This window comes from Cheilinus undulatus, linkage group 8 (assembly GCF_018320785.1).
Source record: "Cheilinus undulatus linkage group 8, ASM1832078v1, whole genome shotgun sequence".
NCBI classification, from domain to species: Eukaryota; Metazoa; Chordata; class Actinopteri; order Labriformes; family Labridae; genus Cheilinus; species Cheilinus undulatus.
Window position 1 is genome coordinate 52,033,301 of NC_054872.1, and position 18,984 is coordinate 52,052,284.

At 39.7% G+C, this 18,984-nt stretch overlaps 1 protein-coding gene across 3 annotated transcripts; it reads right to left on the bottom strand.

Moving 5' to 3' along the window:
* Positions 1-48: 48 nt before the first annotated feature.
* aldh5a1 (aldehyde dehydrogenase 5 family, member A1 (succinate-semialdehyde dehydrogenase)) lies at positions 49-18,610 on the bottom strand. 3 transcript variants are annotated; one of them, XM_041793136.1, is made up of 11 exons: positions 18,186-18,610; positions 11,403-11,486; positions 8,895-9,065; positions 8,602-8,718; positions 8,376-8,519; positions 8,100-8,243; positions 6,861-7,019; positions 6,362-6,525; positions 4,323-4,381; positions 3,926-4,167; positions 49-2,187 (listed from the first exon to the last, which is right to left on the bottom strand). In XM_041793136.1, exons 1-10 carry the CDS (start codon positions 18,480-18,482, stop codon positions 3,956-3,958), a joined length of 1,551 nt encoding a protein of 516 aa, XP_041649070.1. In that variant the 5' UTR covers positions 18,483-18,610; the 3' UTR covers positions 49-2,187; positions 3,926-3,955. The 3 variants fall into 3 exon arrangements, with proteins under 3 accessions (XP_041649070.1, XP_041649071.1, XP_041649069.1); XM_041793137.1 differs by lacking the exon at positions 49-2,187 and having other exon boundaries at positions 2,808-4,167; positions 18,186-18,437; positions 18,524-18,610; XM_041793135.1 differs by lacking the exon at positions 49-2,187 and having other exon boundaries at positions 2,808-4,167.
* Between the last annotated feature and the right edge of the window lie 374 nt (positions 18,611-18,984).

Consider the following 18,984-nt stretch of genomic DNA (forward strand, 5'->3'; position numbering starts at 1 on the left):
GATCACTCCACAAGATGTGATATTACAATTTAAATTTATTCTCAGTTTATATCTCTAGACAGTCATAGAAAAGTTATTCTCTTTAAATTCTAACTACAACAGTATTTTACAATTAGGACAGATTTCACTTCATATTAGAAACACAACGAGCTGTACAATCATGGAAACAGAAATAGCTCCATAACACCTGGTTATTATCATTCAACAATAATAAAACATCTTCAGATTAATTTTATTAAACTGTTTCAACATTATCAGGATTTAGGGGGAGGAATTTAATCTCTAGTGATTGCAGAAATAGCTGAACGTGGTTCTAACCACCAGAGGGCAGCAAAGATGAGAGTTTCAGCTCATGTCAAACACCAAAAAATAAAAAAGGACTATTCTGTTATGAAAAATTGCTTTAAAAAATAATTATATGGCACATCTGCAAGCCTTCTTTTACTTTTATGGTGGCTCAGATGAAAAGCTTCCTGTTTTAACTGCATAAGGAATCCACACTAACACTGTTTTTAAAGGACATCTGTTTATGGTGGCTGTTTGAATCCACATGAATCTGAATTTGAATTTCCTCTTTCAGTATTCATAAGTCAAGCAAAAGTGATTATTTTGTCTGATTTTCATGCTCAGATCAAAGAAGAGGAATTAAACAAACTGGTATCGGCAGATTTTCTGCTGATATTTACAGCCGATAAACCAGCTGTAAATATTGAATCATAATATTATTTTCCAAAAGCTGTAGTTTGGAAGTATCTAGCGATGAAAACCCCTGACCCATAAACAAACTGCTGATATCAGATATGCTGATATTTATATTTTACTTTTAGCTGACACTAATATTTAAATGTTCAGACCTTAAAACATCAGCCTTTAAAAGCGTAAGGAATGACAATGAATAAAAAGAAGACTTCTGCTGTTGTAGGACTGTTGGTCCAGACTAAAACTAACGGCCAATATTTACTTCTGATAAAGGCCGGTTTTTATAGACAAAATATTGGTTGTAAATATTGGCAAAAATTTAAACAAATGCTCATGTGATAACTCATTTTTTCAGCTAATATCTGCCTATACAGATATACCAATAATATCTAACATCTTTAAAAGTATCGTCATATCAGATAAAATCTAATAAAAAAGGAGGCAATGTGTTTATAAAGTAGTCATTTGTCATCATTGATGAACCCTCAGAAAGGAGATTTATACATATTACTGTTGTTCAGATTCCTAAACTACTATCAGAAATGTCAGATTCTGCTGCAAATGTTGGTTTTGGTATCGGCGAGTACACGTGACCATAAATCATAGCTTCTTACTTTTTCTCCCTCTTGAAGCTGATGTGCCGTTTGATTGATGCTATCCATGGCATGGGACTCTCCAGAGACTTAAATACACTCTGGTAGATCTGATACAGAATGTATTTTTGTCATTTTTTGAACCCTTTTCAATCATTTATTGCTGCTAGCTTGAATGCTAAGGGCCATATTTTTTTCCCATAATGCTTTTTGAGAGGCTGCCTGTTGCTACCCGATCCGTCCCGGAAACCGGGAAACATGCGTCTACATCTGCTTTAGGTTAGGTTTAGCATTTAAATTCCACTGGTTAGGGTTAGAATTAATTTATTGTATGGATCGATGGGGCGTGTTTTGTAGCGGCTGCAGCTAGACCATTCTCTGCCGAGCGGATGAAAACGCGTTTGCGCATGCGCAGTACGAATTGGGTTTCCGAGACGGATCAGGTAGCGACACTGTCAACCAATGGCAGACTGTATTACAATCATGTCAAACTGCACATGCTTTAGGTCGGATCAGACTACAGGAATTCAGCCAGATTTTGGCCTGACTGCAACGTCACAACTCATCATCAAACGTCACACCAGATTACGAGCGCTGGGAATGAAATAGTTTTGTAGTGCACCATAATTAATGATGCATCCAAGACGTGCCACGACCACGATTCAACAACACGACTAGCAAGACTTTTTCTCCCTGAGGGGGTTACAGTGTCCATACAGTGCTTTTCTTGACATTCTAACACATCTGTACCTCAAGTTCTATTTGAAGTAGAGCAAATCCATACTGTCGTCCTCTCTTTGCCTCCCCCACCTCACCCTGAGCTGTGAACTCGCAGAGACAGAGGTGTCATCAGCACACGATGAGCAGTCGGGATCTCTCTCATAGAGCGGCCAGGCTGTCGACCAAGACGGGACAAGATTTTAGTTGCATAGTTTGACATGGCGCCGCCAAGAACAACCAAAATAATCATGAAGTCTGAGCCGCCCATAAACACGCAGATCATTATGGAGGTGGCCTGAATAGAGAGAGAATAGAGAGCCTGTGATGTGACCCTCTGTGTTACTGTTATGCTAATATTTATCAGTCAAACATCTTGAAGTGTCACAGAGAGGCTGGACATTTCAGCTCAGTATCAGCATAAGGAAGAAAAAATAGCATTGGAACGTCTCTAGATTACAGATTTGTCCCTGAAGCCACATTACAAGAGCGATGTGTGCATCATCAACGTACATGTGATTACTAGAGCATTTCTCTGCAACAACACTTACATTTCCCCTTTATTGATCTGAGCATTAAATCATCATAACAGTCTGTTTTTAGTCATTTTGTTGTTAATGGATAAGTTTTATTTTTGTTTACCATTTTTGCATTCTCTGTTGAAACTGAAAGAGCAGATGCTGCACAGACGGGTCTGATTCTTTTTCTCTATACAGAAAAATACTGAGAGGGTTCTTCCAAGAATTAGGGGCATGCAAACATTCATGTTTACATCAGGCATGTTATGCTACATCAATATTTGTTTATGTATTTATTAACAGTCATACTGATCTCTAACGTGTTCACTGAAACGAGTCCAACATTACACTACGTTCTGCAGAAATGGCACAAGCCTTCAGTTATTAATGGGACATCTGCTCTGGTGTTCAGTATTTTTAGACCCACTGTGAACACGCCTAACAGCATTCAGTAATTTAATTTTCACATTACCATTGGACATTAACAAAGGACATCAGGATATCAACACAAACAAGGAATTTATAAAAATCTAGAAAAGTTTACGTGCATTTTTTTAAGGTTCATTTAATCAGAGATCTCCCTTCTTCACCTCTTCATTGTGTGCGTTTTTAAGCTTCTTTTTGTGCTCCAGGATTCATTTATTTGAGTATTCTTCTGATGTGTGATGGATAATTTCAGGTGTTTTTTAAAGTAATTTTTGCATAATGCATCAGTTTAATGTAAATTATTCTGCAGCAGTTCAAACTTTACTGTAAATTCTGCCAAATAAACGGAGAGAAAAATCCACACCCAGGTCTTATCTGTGTGGAACACAACACTGGGTGTAACCGCCCTTTAATTTCAGAATAAAAGATCCTGATGAGTTAATAATGCTCCTGTTTAACTCGAAAGCTCCTGTGAGTTTTTAGACCATTATTAAACAGACTTGAATCCACACTGAAGCTTCACTTACAAAAGCAAGAACTCCAAAACGACAAAGAAAAGACGGCCTTTGTTTACATTTTCACAGGAAGTGATATGACTGACATTAAAATACTGTATGGATTCATTATTTTTGGACAAATATGTTCTATTTCCTGTTTCAGAACTTGATTTAAACGAAGACTGACGCCATCAAACATGCAGTTATTGCCTGAATAGTTGTATTTTTCTCCATTCTATTGTTAGATAATAAAAGGCAGAGTAAAGAAAAGGACCCTGTTTCATCAGTGCTGGCAGCTCAAGCCAAATATCAATATCACATTATCAAATTACTTTACTAGTTTTCTGAGTGACCTCCCACAAAGTCAGCTTTTTTAATTTTGATTTTATGTGTTTTTAAGACGAGTCAACCTCTAAATTAAACGCCTCCAGCGTGAGCTCCTTTAGTAATTACTGCATCTATGTGGGTATAGTACCACTGGATCTGTGGCGTCGCTCCGTCCTCTTCAGGGTTTCAGACCTCCAAAGCACATGTACTTCACCTCCAGGTACTCGTCGATGCCGTACTTGGAGCCTTCCCGGCCCAATCCGGACTGTTTGACCCCCCCAAACGTGGCCTCCGGGGTGGACAGGAGACCTTCGTTTACTCCGACGATGCCCACCTCCAACGCCTCGGCCACCCGCCAGATCTGACTCACGTCCTGGGAGTACATGTAGCCTAGAAATAACAATAGAAAGATGAATGGTTTCAGAGCTTATTTCTCAGGTTATGCAACCTATAAAGATCCAATTAAAAACAACCTGAACGGTTTAAGAGGAAAGAAAAAGAAAAGGGAAGGTTTTACCAGCAGGAGTGAAAAAGGATGAACTCACCTGCCAGCCCAACATTCGATGCGTTAGCGATAGCCAGAGCCTCCTCCTCCGTGTTAAACCTGCAGAACAGAAACAAAAGTCTTCAGTAAAACCAGCTGACTCATAACGTTCATCTTATTTCCACAGTTTCTGATGTAAAAATCCTCTTTCTTTAGTTTACATTTTCTATAAGGAATATTCTTAGAGGAATTTCTATACCAGCAAATCTCATCTGTCTTGAGAAACTGATGCAGATTTTAAAAAGTTTCGGCACATTTCAACAAACTCTATAATTAAAATATGATATTATATCATTTTACACATGTTGAATCTAAAAGTATTAAAATATTAATATTAAAAGTATTCCAATTGTTACATTTGAACATTTTAACATGCTTAGAACCCAATAGAACATGGAATTGTGAGGAGGGCTGAATGATTTGCAAAAATAATTGATTTGCGATTTTTTTTTTCTAAGTATTGCGATTAGCTTAAGTTCTTTGTTGTGTGAATTTTTCAACAAATTCAAGCAATAAATCCTTCTGTATTACAACCTACATTTAGTCAGGAACATGCTTATCATACATTTAACCATTTTATTGCAAAATGAATATACAGTTTTACTCAAAAAGGCTCTGCTCAGAGATGGTCCCTGGGTTAGTCAGCAGCTGCTTTGACTTTCCAGGGAATGCATGGCTAGAAACCCCCATATGGATAGATGCATTTATGACAATGTACACTCTAAAACAATGGAATTATTTAGACCCAATGAATCCATAGTAGCATGAATCTGAAGAGGAGGGAGAAACAAGCTTTAGTCTATAGAGGAGGAGGCTGGGGTGGAGGAGGTGAAGCTTTAGTCTATAAAGGGGGAGGCTGGGGTGGAGGAGGTGAAGCTTTAGTCTATAAAGGAGGAGGCTGGGGTGGAGGAGGTGAAGCTTTATGTTATAAAGGAAGAGGCTGGGGTGGAGGAGGTGAAGCTTTGCAGGGAGCAGGGATTAGTGACAGGTACATCATCTTTGAATGGACCGCTGTGTTGAGAGAAAGAGCTGTGATTGGCTGTGGGAGCTGGGAGGAACCTGTCTATCAGCCAATCCAGGCTAGGGGTGTCACTTACGTGAACTAATGCTAAGCTTCATCAACATTAGACAGAATGAACTAGGGTAGAACGATTAAAAAAATATATTTAATTACAATAATTGTTGCTCAAATTGCAAATTTGATATCAATAACATTATTTAATAGGATTATTGGTTTTATTTCACTCGGTTTAATTAAGAAAAATGTACATAAAACATGAAAAGGACAAACTTTGTAAACCATTTTTAAAAAAAAAAGCACTTGAATGTTTGCAAAATGTGCATAAAATCTCTGCTGCTGCTTAAAATGAATGTATTAAACAGGTATTTTGACATTTTTCAAGTCAAAGCAATACTGCAACATCTGAAAATTGTAAATTGCAGCGTGCCATGTTGCGATTTAAAGGGACAATGTGTAGAATTTGGCATTTTAGCGACATCTAGCATTCAGATTTCAGAATGAGCCGATCTGTTACCAAAACGTCACATCACTAGGCGACGAGAGCATGTGAAGACCAAAAAGGATCGTGAGCCGGACATCATTTACAGCAGTGACGAGGTGAGGGTTTATTCATTAATTTTTGTAACCATTATTTTAATAGATTATAGGTCAGTCTTCTTCTCCACCTGCCTTCCAGGTAGCTTTCAGGACCGGCGGGCAGGTTTGTATTTAAAAATCGCGTTTCGCTCTTTCTGTCCCCAAAACGTTGCTGTAGACAACATGGCGGTTCAATATGGCAGCCTCCGTGGGGGCGACCCGCGGTAATGTAAATTTATAAAGCTTTTTTCTAATTTTGTAAAAAGAAAACGAAAGTTTAAAGGGGATGATTGTGCACTTATTTTAACATACTTCACATAGATATATAAACATTATATCCCATGTACACCGTTTCTGTTTGGCGAAATGCAGCCAAATTCTACACATTGTACCTTTAACCTGAAGTGGGATTAACTTCCCAGTCCTAGTTGTGATGTACCGACCTGATGACGGGCAGCAGTGGGCCGAACGTCTCCTCTCTCGTACACAGCATGTCTGTGGTGACGTCGGCCAGCAGGGTTGGCTCCATGAAGGAACCTTCCAGACGATTCCCGCCCTTCAACACCTTCGCTCCTCTGGACACAGCGTCTGAAACCTGATGAGCAACCTGGGAGACAGAGGGAGTGTTGAATTCATTTTACTCAGCAGACTGACACCAATCCATTTATATTATAACAAAATCATGTGAATTCCTTCACATAGTTTAAGATCTTTTCACTCTACCAGGAGCTAAAAACATCTACACGGTTTCTAAAGGTTATGTTTCTACTACCTATGGTTTATTAGAGGTGTTCTAATGGCAAATGTCCCTGAATGCACACGAGCCCGCTGGATAAATAAATGCATATGATTTTTTTGCACATTCTACATTTTATTCATAGAACAGAATCTAGGATGTTTTCTATCCTCTCCTGATAAATGTGACCCCCAAAGGTGGTTTACCTTCTCTGCAGCTCTGGTGTTGATGAGCGGGCCCTGTGTGGTGTTGGGCTCCAAGCCGTGTCCCAGGCGGAGCTCAGCGTCCATCGCCTGACCAAGCTTCTCCATGAAACGATCGTGAATGCCGCTCTGAACCAGGAAGCGGTTCGAACACACGCACGTCTGCAAGAGAAGACAACAAGGAGGATGATTAGGAGGAACCAGAAAAAGGAAGTAGAGAAGGAGGAGAAGAAAGAATTAGAAGAAAGAGGCAGCAGCAGAAGAGGAAAGGAGGAAGTGGATGATTACAGAAGAAGAGGAAGTGGAGAAGAAGTAGAGGAAGAAGAAGAAAAACAGGAGAGGGAAAAAGAAGAGGAGACAAAAGAAGGAGAACAGGAAGAAGAAGATGGAGAGGAGGGAAAAGAAAAGGAAGCAGAAGAAGAGGAGGTGGAAGAAAAAGAGGAGAAAGGGAATTAGGAGGAAGAAGCAGAGAAGGAAAAGGAGGAAGAGGATGAATGCAGAAGAAGAGGAAGTGGAGAAGAGGTAGAGGAAGAAGAACAAGAGAGGGAAGAAGAAGAGAAGACAAAAGAAGCAGAAGAGGATGAGGAGGAAGATTAAGAAGACTAGAGGAAAGAAGAAGAGGAGAAAAGAAGATGAAGAGGGAAAAGAATAGGAAGCAGAAGAAGGGGAGGTGAAAGAAAAAGAGGACGAAGAGGAGGAAGATGGTGGAAAAGAGGAGGAGGAAAAGAAGAGGAAAAAGATGTAGAGGGAGAAGAAGAGGGAAAAGAGGAAGAAGAGACAGAACAAGAAGATGTATATGAAGAAGAGGAAGAAGAGGAGTTGGAAAGAAAGGAGAACGAAGAGGAGGAGGGAGGAAAAGGAGGTGCAAGACGTAGTGGAAGAGGAGGAGGAAGCAGAAGCAAAAGGGAGGAGAAGAAGACGAAGTGGTAAACAAAGAGAAAGAAGAGGAAGAGGAGAAAGAAGAAGCAGAAGAGGAAGATGAGGAAGAAGTAGAGGAGGAGAAAAAGGAGAAGAGAAGAGTGAACAGAGGCAGGTGAAGTGGAAAACAAAAAGGAAGATGAGGAGATGGAGAAGAGGAAGACTAGGAAGACGTAGAAGAAGGGGGATGAGACAGAAGAAGCAGAAGAGATAGAAATATAGGAATAAGGAGGAAAAGGAAAAGAAATTTGTGGGAAGAAGAAAGAAAGAAAGAAGAAATGAAGAAGGGATGTTTATTTACTTTAATTTAGTTGTTCATCTCACCTGTCCAGAGTTCCTGAATTTGGACCCCATGGCTCCGCCCACCGCCTTGTCCACATCAGCGCTGTCGAACACTATGAAGGGGGCGTGGCCTCCCAGCTCCATGGATGCCTTCTTCACAGTGTCAGCAGCCATTCTGAGCAGCACCTGACAGGAAATGCACCGTTTCACTGCATATTCTTAGTACAATATCAACCATGATGATGTTCTAACATAATCCATAATAACTAGAGTAGGGTCCAGCAGGGGGTGCTGCAGACCGTCTGATCAGGACCTAACTTTTCCAGTGGCAGTGGAGCCGGTGAAGGAGATTTTAGCTACCAGCGGGTCGGTGCAGAGAACCTCCCCGACTGAGGGAGTCTTCTCCCTGGAGCACGGGACCACGTTAAAGACCCCCGCCGGGATCCCTGCCTGCTCCGCCAGCTGTAGAACAACGAGAGAAAGAAATTTAGAGGAAACAGAAACTCACAGAAGGATAAATCTACTGTGGATTTAATTCTCTGACCTCAGCTAGAGCGAGCGCTGACAGGGGCGTGTCCTCGGCGGGTTTCACCACCACCGTGCAGCCGACAGCCAGAGCAGCTCCGACCTTCCTGGTGATCATCGCGCTCGGGAAGTTCCACTTTGGAAAAAAATGTCTGTTAACTGCAGAGTTTAACACTTTCAGCTCTTCCCTCTCTCCAAACTAAAGCACACACTTTCTGGTATCGACTATACAGACAGTCATGTTTTACTGACAGCACGTGGGAATTTCTGCAAGCATCTCTGGGGCAAACAAGCCTGTTATTGGCTGCTTACTGGTGTGATGATAGAGGCCACGCCCACAGGCTGTTTGAGGAGAAGGATCTTTCTGTCTTTGGCGGGCGACGGGACGATGTCGCCGTAAACTCGGCGAGCCTCCTCAGAGAACCACTCCAGGAAGGAGGCAGAGTACGCGATCTCGCCAAGAGACTCCTTCAGGGGCTTACCCTGAAACACACAAAATCACACATGAACTTCCAGGAAGAGGACGTTTGATTTTTTTAGAGGAGAAAGTGACAGACAAGGACATGGAACTGATTCTAATGATGGGAAATGTACACTTACAAGGGAAGAAATGGATGGACCCTAAATCCAGTCTCACATCCATCTGAGAAACCTTCCACTGAAAGTGTTTGGGAGAGGCAGAACCTGAGAATAACCTCAGTGGGTGACTGAATGAAAATCCTGTCAGTCTCAGTCATTACAGGCCAATCAGGGCGACAAAGCAGATGATGCAGTGGGCATGGTCCGCTCTGGAGTGAACTCACCACAGTAGCTTACAAATGCTGGCTGGTCCGGTCTGCTCTTAAATTCAGAATTGACAAGATGGATCTGCTTAAGGACAGACATGGAATCTGGACAGCCCACCAGCTTTGCAAGGTGCTACCCTACCTGAGAACACATAAGACACACCAAAGACCTCCTCTTTAAATGGGCTAGGGCAGAACCCCAAAATAAAGGTGAAATGTGATTAAAGTGGCAAAACTGGCTGGAAAATTTGGTGAAACTGGATTTTAGAGCGGGAGAAAAAGCGTTTAAATGAACAAAAATGGGTTAACTGAGGCAGAAACATGCCCAGAAATGGGCAGAAATGGGTTAAATTGCCAAGGAAAGGTGTAACAAATAGTGAAAGGGATGCACAATATTATCAGCCAGATATCCGTAATAGCAGATATCAAAATTTTTGCCGATATTTACATCCCATATTTTGGCCATGCATATCAGCAGTTATCAACTATAACATTTGTCCATTTAAACTAATAAAATAGGAGTTTTAGGCTGGACCAACAGACCTATGTCAGCTGAGATCTTTTCTTTATTCATCCTCATTCTTTAAACTTAAAAGTATGTTTTAAGAAAAAGTTTTCTCTCCGTTTCTTTTTTCATCCTCAAGCATTAAAATTGCATTCAAAGGACTGAAATTTAGTTATGGAAAACATATTTAAATATCGGTATTGATATCGCTATCGGCTAAAATGAATCTGTCAATATTGGCAAAAATCCGATACTGTGCATCTCTAGTTAAAACGGGCGTAAGATGGTGTTCATAGTGGCAATAATGGGTCAACAGAGGCATCAATAGGTGGAGAGTGGAAAGAATTGGTTTAGAAACAGAAAAACAGGCAGAAAAAAGTGGTGGGAAGGGTTTATAAAGGACAAAAAAATGTCCTAAAATGGAAGAAATGGACAGTAGAGGTGGTTAAATTGGATTAAAGTGGAAAAAAATGTGTTAAAGTGTCAAAAAAAGTGAGAAAAAAATGTGTGAAAACACGTTACAATTTGGCAAAATTAGTATAATGTGGCAAAAATGGCCACAAATAATTCAAAATTGGTGAAAACTGTAAAAAAAAAAAATGCAGAATTGGGTGGGAATAGTGATAAAAAAAATGGCACAAATAAATATTTTAAACATTGGACAAACTTTTCAGCTCCAAATGACGAAATTGTTATTCAGGATGCTCAATAAATAATTAATAAATCCCAGCTAGGCAGGACCCATTCTCTGGTTTATCGGGGGTCCATTCTCTGGTTTATCGGGGGTCCATTCTCTGGTTTATCGGGGGTCCATTCTCTGGTTTATCGGGGGTCCATTCTCTGGTTTATCAGGGGTCCATTCTCTGGTTTATCATGGGGTCCATTCTCTGGTTTATCGGGGGTCCATTTTCTGGTTTATCAGGGGTCCATTCTCTGGTTTATCAGGGGTCCATTCTCTGGTTTATCAGGGGTCCATTCTCTGGTTTATCGGGGGTCCATTCTCTGGTTTATCGGGGGTCCATTCTCTGGTTTATCAGGGGTCCAGCCAAATCCGTGTATAGACTTACTTTTCACAGCTTTTCTGATTACGCTGATTTCAGTATAAATTTTACTAAATGACCATGTTTTTATTTTACATTTAACTAATTTCATGCACATATCTTCTTGAAAATGGGTAAAATATACAATCCAGAATCATTAAAAAAAATTATCTTAGCTTGTTAAAGACATCTGGCGACCCCAAAGGGGGTCCCGACCCCCACATCAAGAGTTCCTGGACCAGGGTATGGTACTCTGGTATGGCGTTCACACTGATCAGATGAACCAGGCTCTGGGGTCAGGAGTACTCAGACTCAGGTTAAGCCAGGGTCTCTACTGCTACACCATCCTAAGATTTACAAACTTCCTGTCCTCCCTCCAGGTTTTAACCCTCTTCAAACTGTTACTGCTGTTTAAACTTAAGACATCATAGTCCAGAAACACACTCTGCAGTCAGCATCACACCTCATGTGTTTACTCCGTCATACTCACGCTCTCAAAGGTGATCAGCTTGGCCAGGTCTTCTTTGTGCAGCGTCACCAGGTCAAACCACTTCCTCAGGAGGATGCTCCTTTCCTGCAGAACAACCAATCAGATCATTTCAGGACACAAACCAAGGCTCTTACAACGTTTACTGATCATTGCTGTTTTTATTCAGAGTTAATCTTTGGGCAAATCTTGGCATGAAGCAGCAGCAGCTTCCTGTGAACAGTGATAGATTATGGTGAAGGCTCTGGAAAACATTAGTGACATCTCCAGCTGCAAACAGAGGGTCTTTTGGGGTCATATTCAGCCATGGCAGCAAACCAGGGATTCATGAGAACATACAAAGTACGGCGCAATGCCAAATCTGTCATATAATATTTAAATGAAAAACAAATTAAACTGATACACCAACAAAAACAGAAGCCCTAGACACTCAGAATTAGTTAAAATCTTGCAGGTAAACTCCTGCAAACTGTCTAAAAAGTCCAAATCCATTCCCAACGTTTAGGTGCTGACATGTTACAGATATATTTTTGATGGATTCATTCCTCTTCAGAGCACCTGCCTTGTGAAATAGATGTCTTTTTTAAGATTATTTTGGTAGATTTAGCCTTTATTTTGACAGGACAGCTGAAGAGAGACAGGAAATGTGGGGAGAGAGTGGGGGAAGACAAGCACTAAACAGCGCTGAAATTAGGACTCGATAGAGTGACCAGTGGGTTAATCGCCCTAGCCTCTGTGTCTGGGTGCTATGAGGTTCAGCTTTATCAAACGGAGGTAAACCAGAGCCCAGACATCACCTTACTACTATAATTGGTGGCGTGTGTGTGTCTGTCTCGATTTGCACGCCACACTGTTGCACCAACTGCCCTCGATCCCTCTCAGAAGACATCTCAGGTATACTGGTTCTAAACTCGTACATATGTACACATTTTCTATAGATCCCCAAACGTTGAGCCGAGTCATCATTCAGAGATTTCAGCTGGAGCTGGGAATGGCGTCACATCCAAGCTGAATGTGTTCCATTTTCTATGAGCTTAAAGAGTGAGTGACAGAGCCGGAAAACACCTGGACTTTGTTGAAATACGCCCACAAGGAAACATATCTGGATGTTATGACACCTGCTGCAAAGTAAGCTCTCTCTAAAGCACACCTCTGAGCTCATATTAAACCAAATCACACAGGAGATGCATCACCGAGGGTGTTAGAAATCACAGTTTAATTGCTGTTTTCAGCTGCAGTCACTGGTGCTGAGTAAGCATGTTTGAATCTGGGTCTATCTCCATGTTGCCAGCATCACATCACATCACATCACATCAGGAGGGCTGTGTGATGCTTTTTTAAAGCTCCACAAAGAAGTATGTGCACTAAAACTTTGTGAATCAGTCTAAAGGCACAGCTCTAATGTTCCTCTTATTGTGTTGTTGGCCTATTTCGCACCTGCGTACAGAGACGCTGAGCCATTATACAGTTATTCTGGGAAAAACAGCCCTTTCCATGCAAACTGGCCTTATTGCATTAAGCATCAATGATGAGGATGGTAACGGCAGGCATGATGATGAATGATAAGGTTGGGAAATATGACTTTGACATTGCTAAACCATAAGCAGCAGTTAAATCAGTCTGAGACCCCCTGCTGCATCACCGTTAGCATGAGCAGGACGTAGTTAAAGTTTCCTTCATGCAGAGGAAACTTTATCTAAGTGGCCATATCAATATCACCTTTATTCAAACAGACTGCTATTCTGAAAATGGATTGTCAGAATCTGTACAGGATGCAGGTGGGAGATTAGACACACCTGTTGCAGGTGTAGGTGGGAGTGGACGGCACACGCTGCAGGAGTGGGCGGTAACGGGCAGAAATCCAGCTGGAGCAGGATCAAGAAAAGGTCCCGCACAAGGCTCTAGGTTTTTTTTCTTTAAAGCTTCTTTGCTGTTTTATATCAGTGCTTCTCAGCTCTGTAATAACGAATGACAACCCAAATTTCTCACTTTTTTAACCATTAAAATGCATTTTATGAAAAACGTTGCAGTTGCAAACAAAACATCAGAACTACGCAAAGAAACAGGACCAAATAAAAAGCACATCACTGATGGAGCATCATGAATACTGGAATAAATATGATATTTTAGTCTGCTAAAGCAGTAATTAATACTGAGCAGAAGCCCTAGATAGACATGCAAGCTTGAGTTAGACTTTACAACACAACATGTGCATTTAGGATATTTTCTAGAGCTCTAGATCGTCAGAGAACAGCGTTTATTAGTCGAACAATGCAATGACACTATTGGGATGTGACCTCTGACCAAATAAAACACAGAGTGCTCTGCACAAATAATCTAATCACAATCGTAGTATTGTCAGGCTGTGCAATTATATAACCCCATAAAAGGCTGCAATCTTTTTCTATTCAGTTATACTTTTAAGGTTTACAAAAGCGCCTGCAGAGAGAGCTTTAAGTTTACAATAATGCCACTGTGACACTTCATAGAAGAAGCTTTCATAATCAAAAAACATGCTAACCTTTTATTTTTGTTATTCTGAAAGCAGTACTGTAAAAACTTGATATGTTTTTATTCTGCTTAATATTTGTATGACTCTTATGCCATCTTACCAGCTTAAATAACTGAAGGCTTCTTAAGGACCTGTGGGAACCCTAAAAAAAACTTTTTTTTTTTTGAGAAGTCACTGAAGTCTGACGGTAGTAAACAAGATGATTATTCCAAACAAAGTTGGACTTTATCTGTAGTGAATGAAAAATTAACCCATGAGTGTGCTGATGTTGAACAGGACGGATTATAATCACTAAACACAAGCTTTAAGGTCAAACTCACACATTTGTGCAGCAGCAAATACTTCATCTCTACATGATGGGTTAATGTTTTAGACTACACACTCTTTATTCTGCTCTCCTTATATCTTTTTTGTTCACTCACACATCCTGCAGAAATGCTTTTCATGCTGCATCAGGTTACTCTGGCTTGCAGGGCTTAACAAATTTATTAGACCACCCTAACCCTAACCAAAGTAAGGTTTATGCCACATCTGTCCTAAATTAACAGCATTGGTAATTACCAAACTCATTTTTTTATGGTTCTGCAATGGTTAATACACTAATATGTAGAAGCTCTTTAAACCCAAATGATATTTTTAATGCTAAAATAGAATTATCATTGCTATCCATGAATTTTCAAATTTACTGATTTACAAAAAAACTGAAAAAATAGTAAAGCACATTAATATTTCTTGATGAATTTGTCAAATTATAGTTATTTACTGTCTTTCCTGAACAGAAAAATGAGTTTTAGTGGTTGAATGTTATGCTTGATTCATTTCTGACTTCTCAGAGAAGCCCAGTGAGCCGGCTCAAATTTGGGTATAAAAAGGTGAATTTAGTTTGAAATTCCTTATTCCTGTTCAAAATGGTAAAACGTGGAGAGCTGACTGAAAATGAAAAAGTCCGCATTAAAGCACTTCATGATGCTGGATGGTCTCTGAGACAAATATGACAGGTGGTCTAATACATTTGTTAAGCACTGTATGTATTAGAGCTTATATCTGAAGCTTTTTCATTTAGGGCCATAAAAATACCAGAATTTTACATTCCCATATTATTTTAGACAAAATAAAACAGAAGAACAAGGCCCCCAATATTCAGGGTATATACTAGGGCTGATCAATTAATCACAAATCAGATTAAATTGCAATATGGCCTGGTGCAATTTTCAAATCGCAGAAGTTGCAATATTCCTTTTACCTGAAATTTTTGTCAAAATACCAATTTAAATTTTTTTTTTGCAGTACAGATGTTATAAATTACTTATAATGCAATCATCCAAGTGGCAGTTTTTTAGAATAGTCAACAAATATCCTGTTTTTTGTATGCTTTTCTTATTAAATATGAGAATGACATAAAAATTATGACTCTCTTCAACACAACAATTCCTATCCAATTTGCAATAAGAGTCAATATCATCACAATTAGATATGTTTCAAAAATTTTCAGCCCTAGTTTTATCTTTTTTTTAATGCTATATTTTTGGGTCTTTATTAGACAGAGGAGGACAGTGGATAGACTTGGAAACAGGGAAGAGAGTGGGGGAGACATGTGGTAAAGGGCCACAGGCCGGATTCGAGCCCAGGCCGCCCGCGTACACGGTGTGCACCTTAAACCACTCGACTATCTGCACGCCCCAACCCTAGTTTTATCCAATATTGTGTTGATTATAATATAGAATGATTTATTACTTGTGTTTGTTGCAAAAAACATAAGATTAGGAACAGAGAAAAAAACTGCATATCGCAATTGCAATTGCAATATTAGGGAAACAAATTGCAATTAGATTTTTTTCCCAAAACGTTCAGTCCTAGTATATACAGAAACCCGACATAAAATGTAATACATATTAAGACCTTTTCAAGACCCTCTCGATAACTTTTAAGACCCCACTGCAGCTTCAATTTCTCACCATTTAGGTGCAGATTTTGAGTAAACTGTAAGATAAACTTTGACCACACAGTCAAGAAAATGCGTAAGTTATTTGTTGTACACACGTAAAACTTTCTTTGAGATCCAGACTGTGCTAATATCACACGAGGTAAAATCTTCACTGCAAAGCTGCTTTTGATTTGCAGAATCCTGTGAAACGTTAACACGTATCGGCTCTAGCCTCAGCTCCAACACCTTCTCTTCCAGCCACTTATCAGAAAACCTGCATTGATCTATTGATCCTATCTGTTATATGCACACGTCACTAGATAACAGTGAACTCACCAGCTGAGGACACAGTGGAGCTTCAAGGATGCACCGATAGCTCCACATAGACACATGTACTGATGCAGGATCTGGTGAGGTTCCATCAGAATCTCACTTGCTTAAAAAAAGCAGAAAAACGAACCTACAGCCTGGGACTTCTGACCTGAGGGTCTTACAATTCAGACATTATAATACTTTTATAAGCCTTATTGTTTCTTTGATTGCCTGATCAACTGTTAACACTTTCGAATAGGGCTGGCCGGGCAATTAATCGAAAACTAGATTAAATTGCAATATGACTTGCTGCATTTTTCAAATCGCAAAAGATGCAATATTTCTTTGACCTGAAATTTGTGTCAAAATACCAGTTCAGAACTTTTTATGGTATGCATCACATATCATGCAATCATTCAGGTGCCATTTTTTTAGAATAATCTAGAAAAAATCCTAGCTTCTTCATTTTTGTACTTTTTTCTTAATACAAGAATGACAAAAGCCCTCCAATGCAAAAATTCATATCCAATTTGCAGTACGAGACAAAATAATCAGAATGAGACACTTTTAAAGAATATTCAGCCCTTGTTTAGGAATAAAATAGAGTTATGGAATAATCCCAATTGCAATATTGGGGAAAAATATCGCAATTAGTTTTTTTAAGCTAACATCTGCCAGGATCACTATCATGACAATTATATTGTTAATCCCGTATACAAATGTTCACCTGTCCAATGAAGTCCATATTCTACATCACAGCACGTTTTTAATACTATGAATCAGTAAAATAATTGTGATTGCATAATCCAAAGAAGTGAAACATACTGAAGTATCATCATTTTGATCCTCTCAGTGTTTAACAGACTTTAATGTGAACTTAATGGCTATGGAACAAAATGAGAATAAAGCCAGAGAGGGCACAGTGGTGTAGAATTATATATTTATTTATGTTGGGTTTTCTTACATGTCAACTATTAAACTATATGCATCATTAAAGTGGGTCCAAAATATTATTTCAAAAGTAAAACTGCATTGCTAGCAATTAATCTTGCTGTGACTGAAAAGACTGTGTTCTTGCATTAAGATGCAGCCCTGACATAGATCGTCATAACACTGAAACAATAATGGTTTTGTTTCCTTCATGATTATACCTGGTTGGATATTTATTTTAATGAATAAGTTGCACATTTTACATCTCAAGGCAGGACTGTTACTCTCCAGTTGCATCACTGTTCAGTAAGAATTCAAGCTTCACAGTGCATTGTTTTATTTTTATCATTTGCTGCACACATTATCATTTATTTGCAATGCAAAGGGAAAACTATTGAAACTGTTCTCTTCTTATACAAATAGTGCTGATTTACATTGGATTCATTAGTTTTTTTTTAAGTCAATTTACATCAAGTAAATGTACATTAACAACGTAGAACTGGTCTTGCTCGTTTGCTTAATATACGCCTGATCATTACAATCTAAATAACTAATATATAAGTAGTAAAATAAATGGTTATTGACGGGTTTAGACTAAGTATGCTTAGTGTTAATCAGTCTAGACAAACAGTTAATTAGCTACACTGATGCACCTGCCACTCACAAATGAGAACATACTCTCACGCCAAACCCCATTCAAATAATCTGCGATTTCTCTATTTACTGTTTGTTTGCTTATGTTCATGTTTTCTGAATGCATTAGGTTATCTATTTGCTAATTTGCCATTCGTTGTTTTCTTCGGCATACATAACGATCTTACACTCGACCATTTTTAGCATTTTAACAGTTTCATTAAGGATCGATTTCGCCCTTGCTCATGCTTCTCCCTGACCCGCTGGAGGGAACGAAATTTTACGTGAAACTTTGAATTTCATATTTAAACTGAGTTGGCAGACAAATTATTCAAACGCCGAATTAAAGTCAAGTTCCTATTTGATAAGAAAGCGTCATTTGTTTTGTGTTTTCTTGCTCTCAGGATTGATAATCAACGTTTATGTTTAGTTCGTAGTTTTTCAGACGGAGTTCAGTGTATGACAGCGGAAGTACCTTGGCCGTGTACTGTTTCCACGAGTGAAACGCCTTATACGCGGCGTCCACAGCCTGCTTGGCCTCGGCAGGTCCACAGTCCGACACTCGGGCTATCTCCTTCCCCGTGGCTGGGTCCAGGACGGGGAACACCGAGGCTGCAGGGACCCAGCGGCCGTTCACGTAGCTGTCAGTCCGCAGCAGAGGAGCGGCGACGTCCAGGCTGTAGTGTTTGTGCATGGTGGAAACAGCGGCGGGCAGGCTGGGGAAGACCTGCCGGAGGAAGCAGCGAGTCCTCAGCACACAGAGAGTGGACATACCGGGGTCAAAGTCAGGAGCTAGTGAGGTGAAGGGCTCACTGTGAGGCGGCTGAAGGCTGTCTGTCTCCCTGCTGGTCGACTCGGTGGCAGAACTCCAGCAGCTTTCTGTCGGTTTCAACCAGTATGGAGGGGGACGCGCTGATGACGTCACCACGCACGGAAAAAAAACTAAGGCACCTCAGCGTCCCCTTCTTCTTAACCAGTGATGCGTTCATTATACATGACAAAGAAGGCCACTTTCTACGAAATAAAAGAAAATATGGGTCAAAAATATGGATTAAAATACATTCAACTTATTATCATTATTACTGCTATAATATTATTATTATTATTATTATTATTATTATTATTATTATTATTATTATTGTTGTTGTTGTTGTTGTGGCACAGCAAATGCTAAAAATACATACGGCCCATATCAGAACATGATATTTGTGCTTGACTGTATTGACACTAGGGGCCGCTGTTGTGTTGATTTGATAAACGAACATTGTGACAAA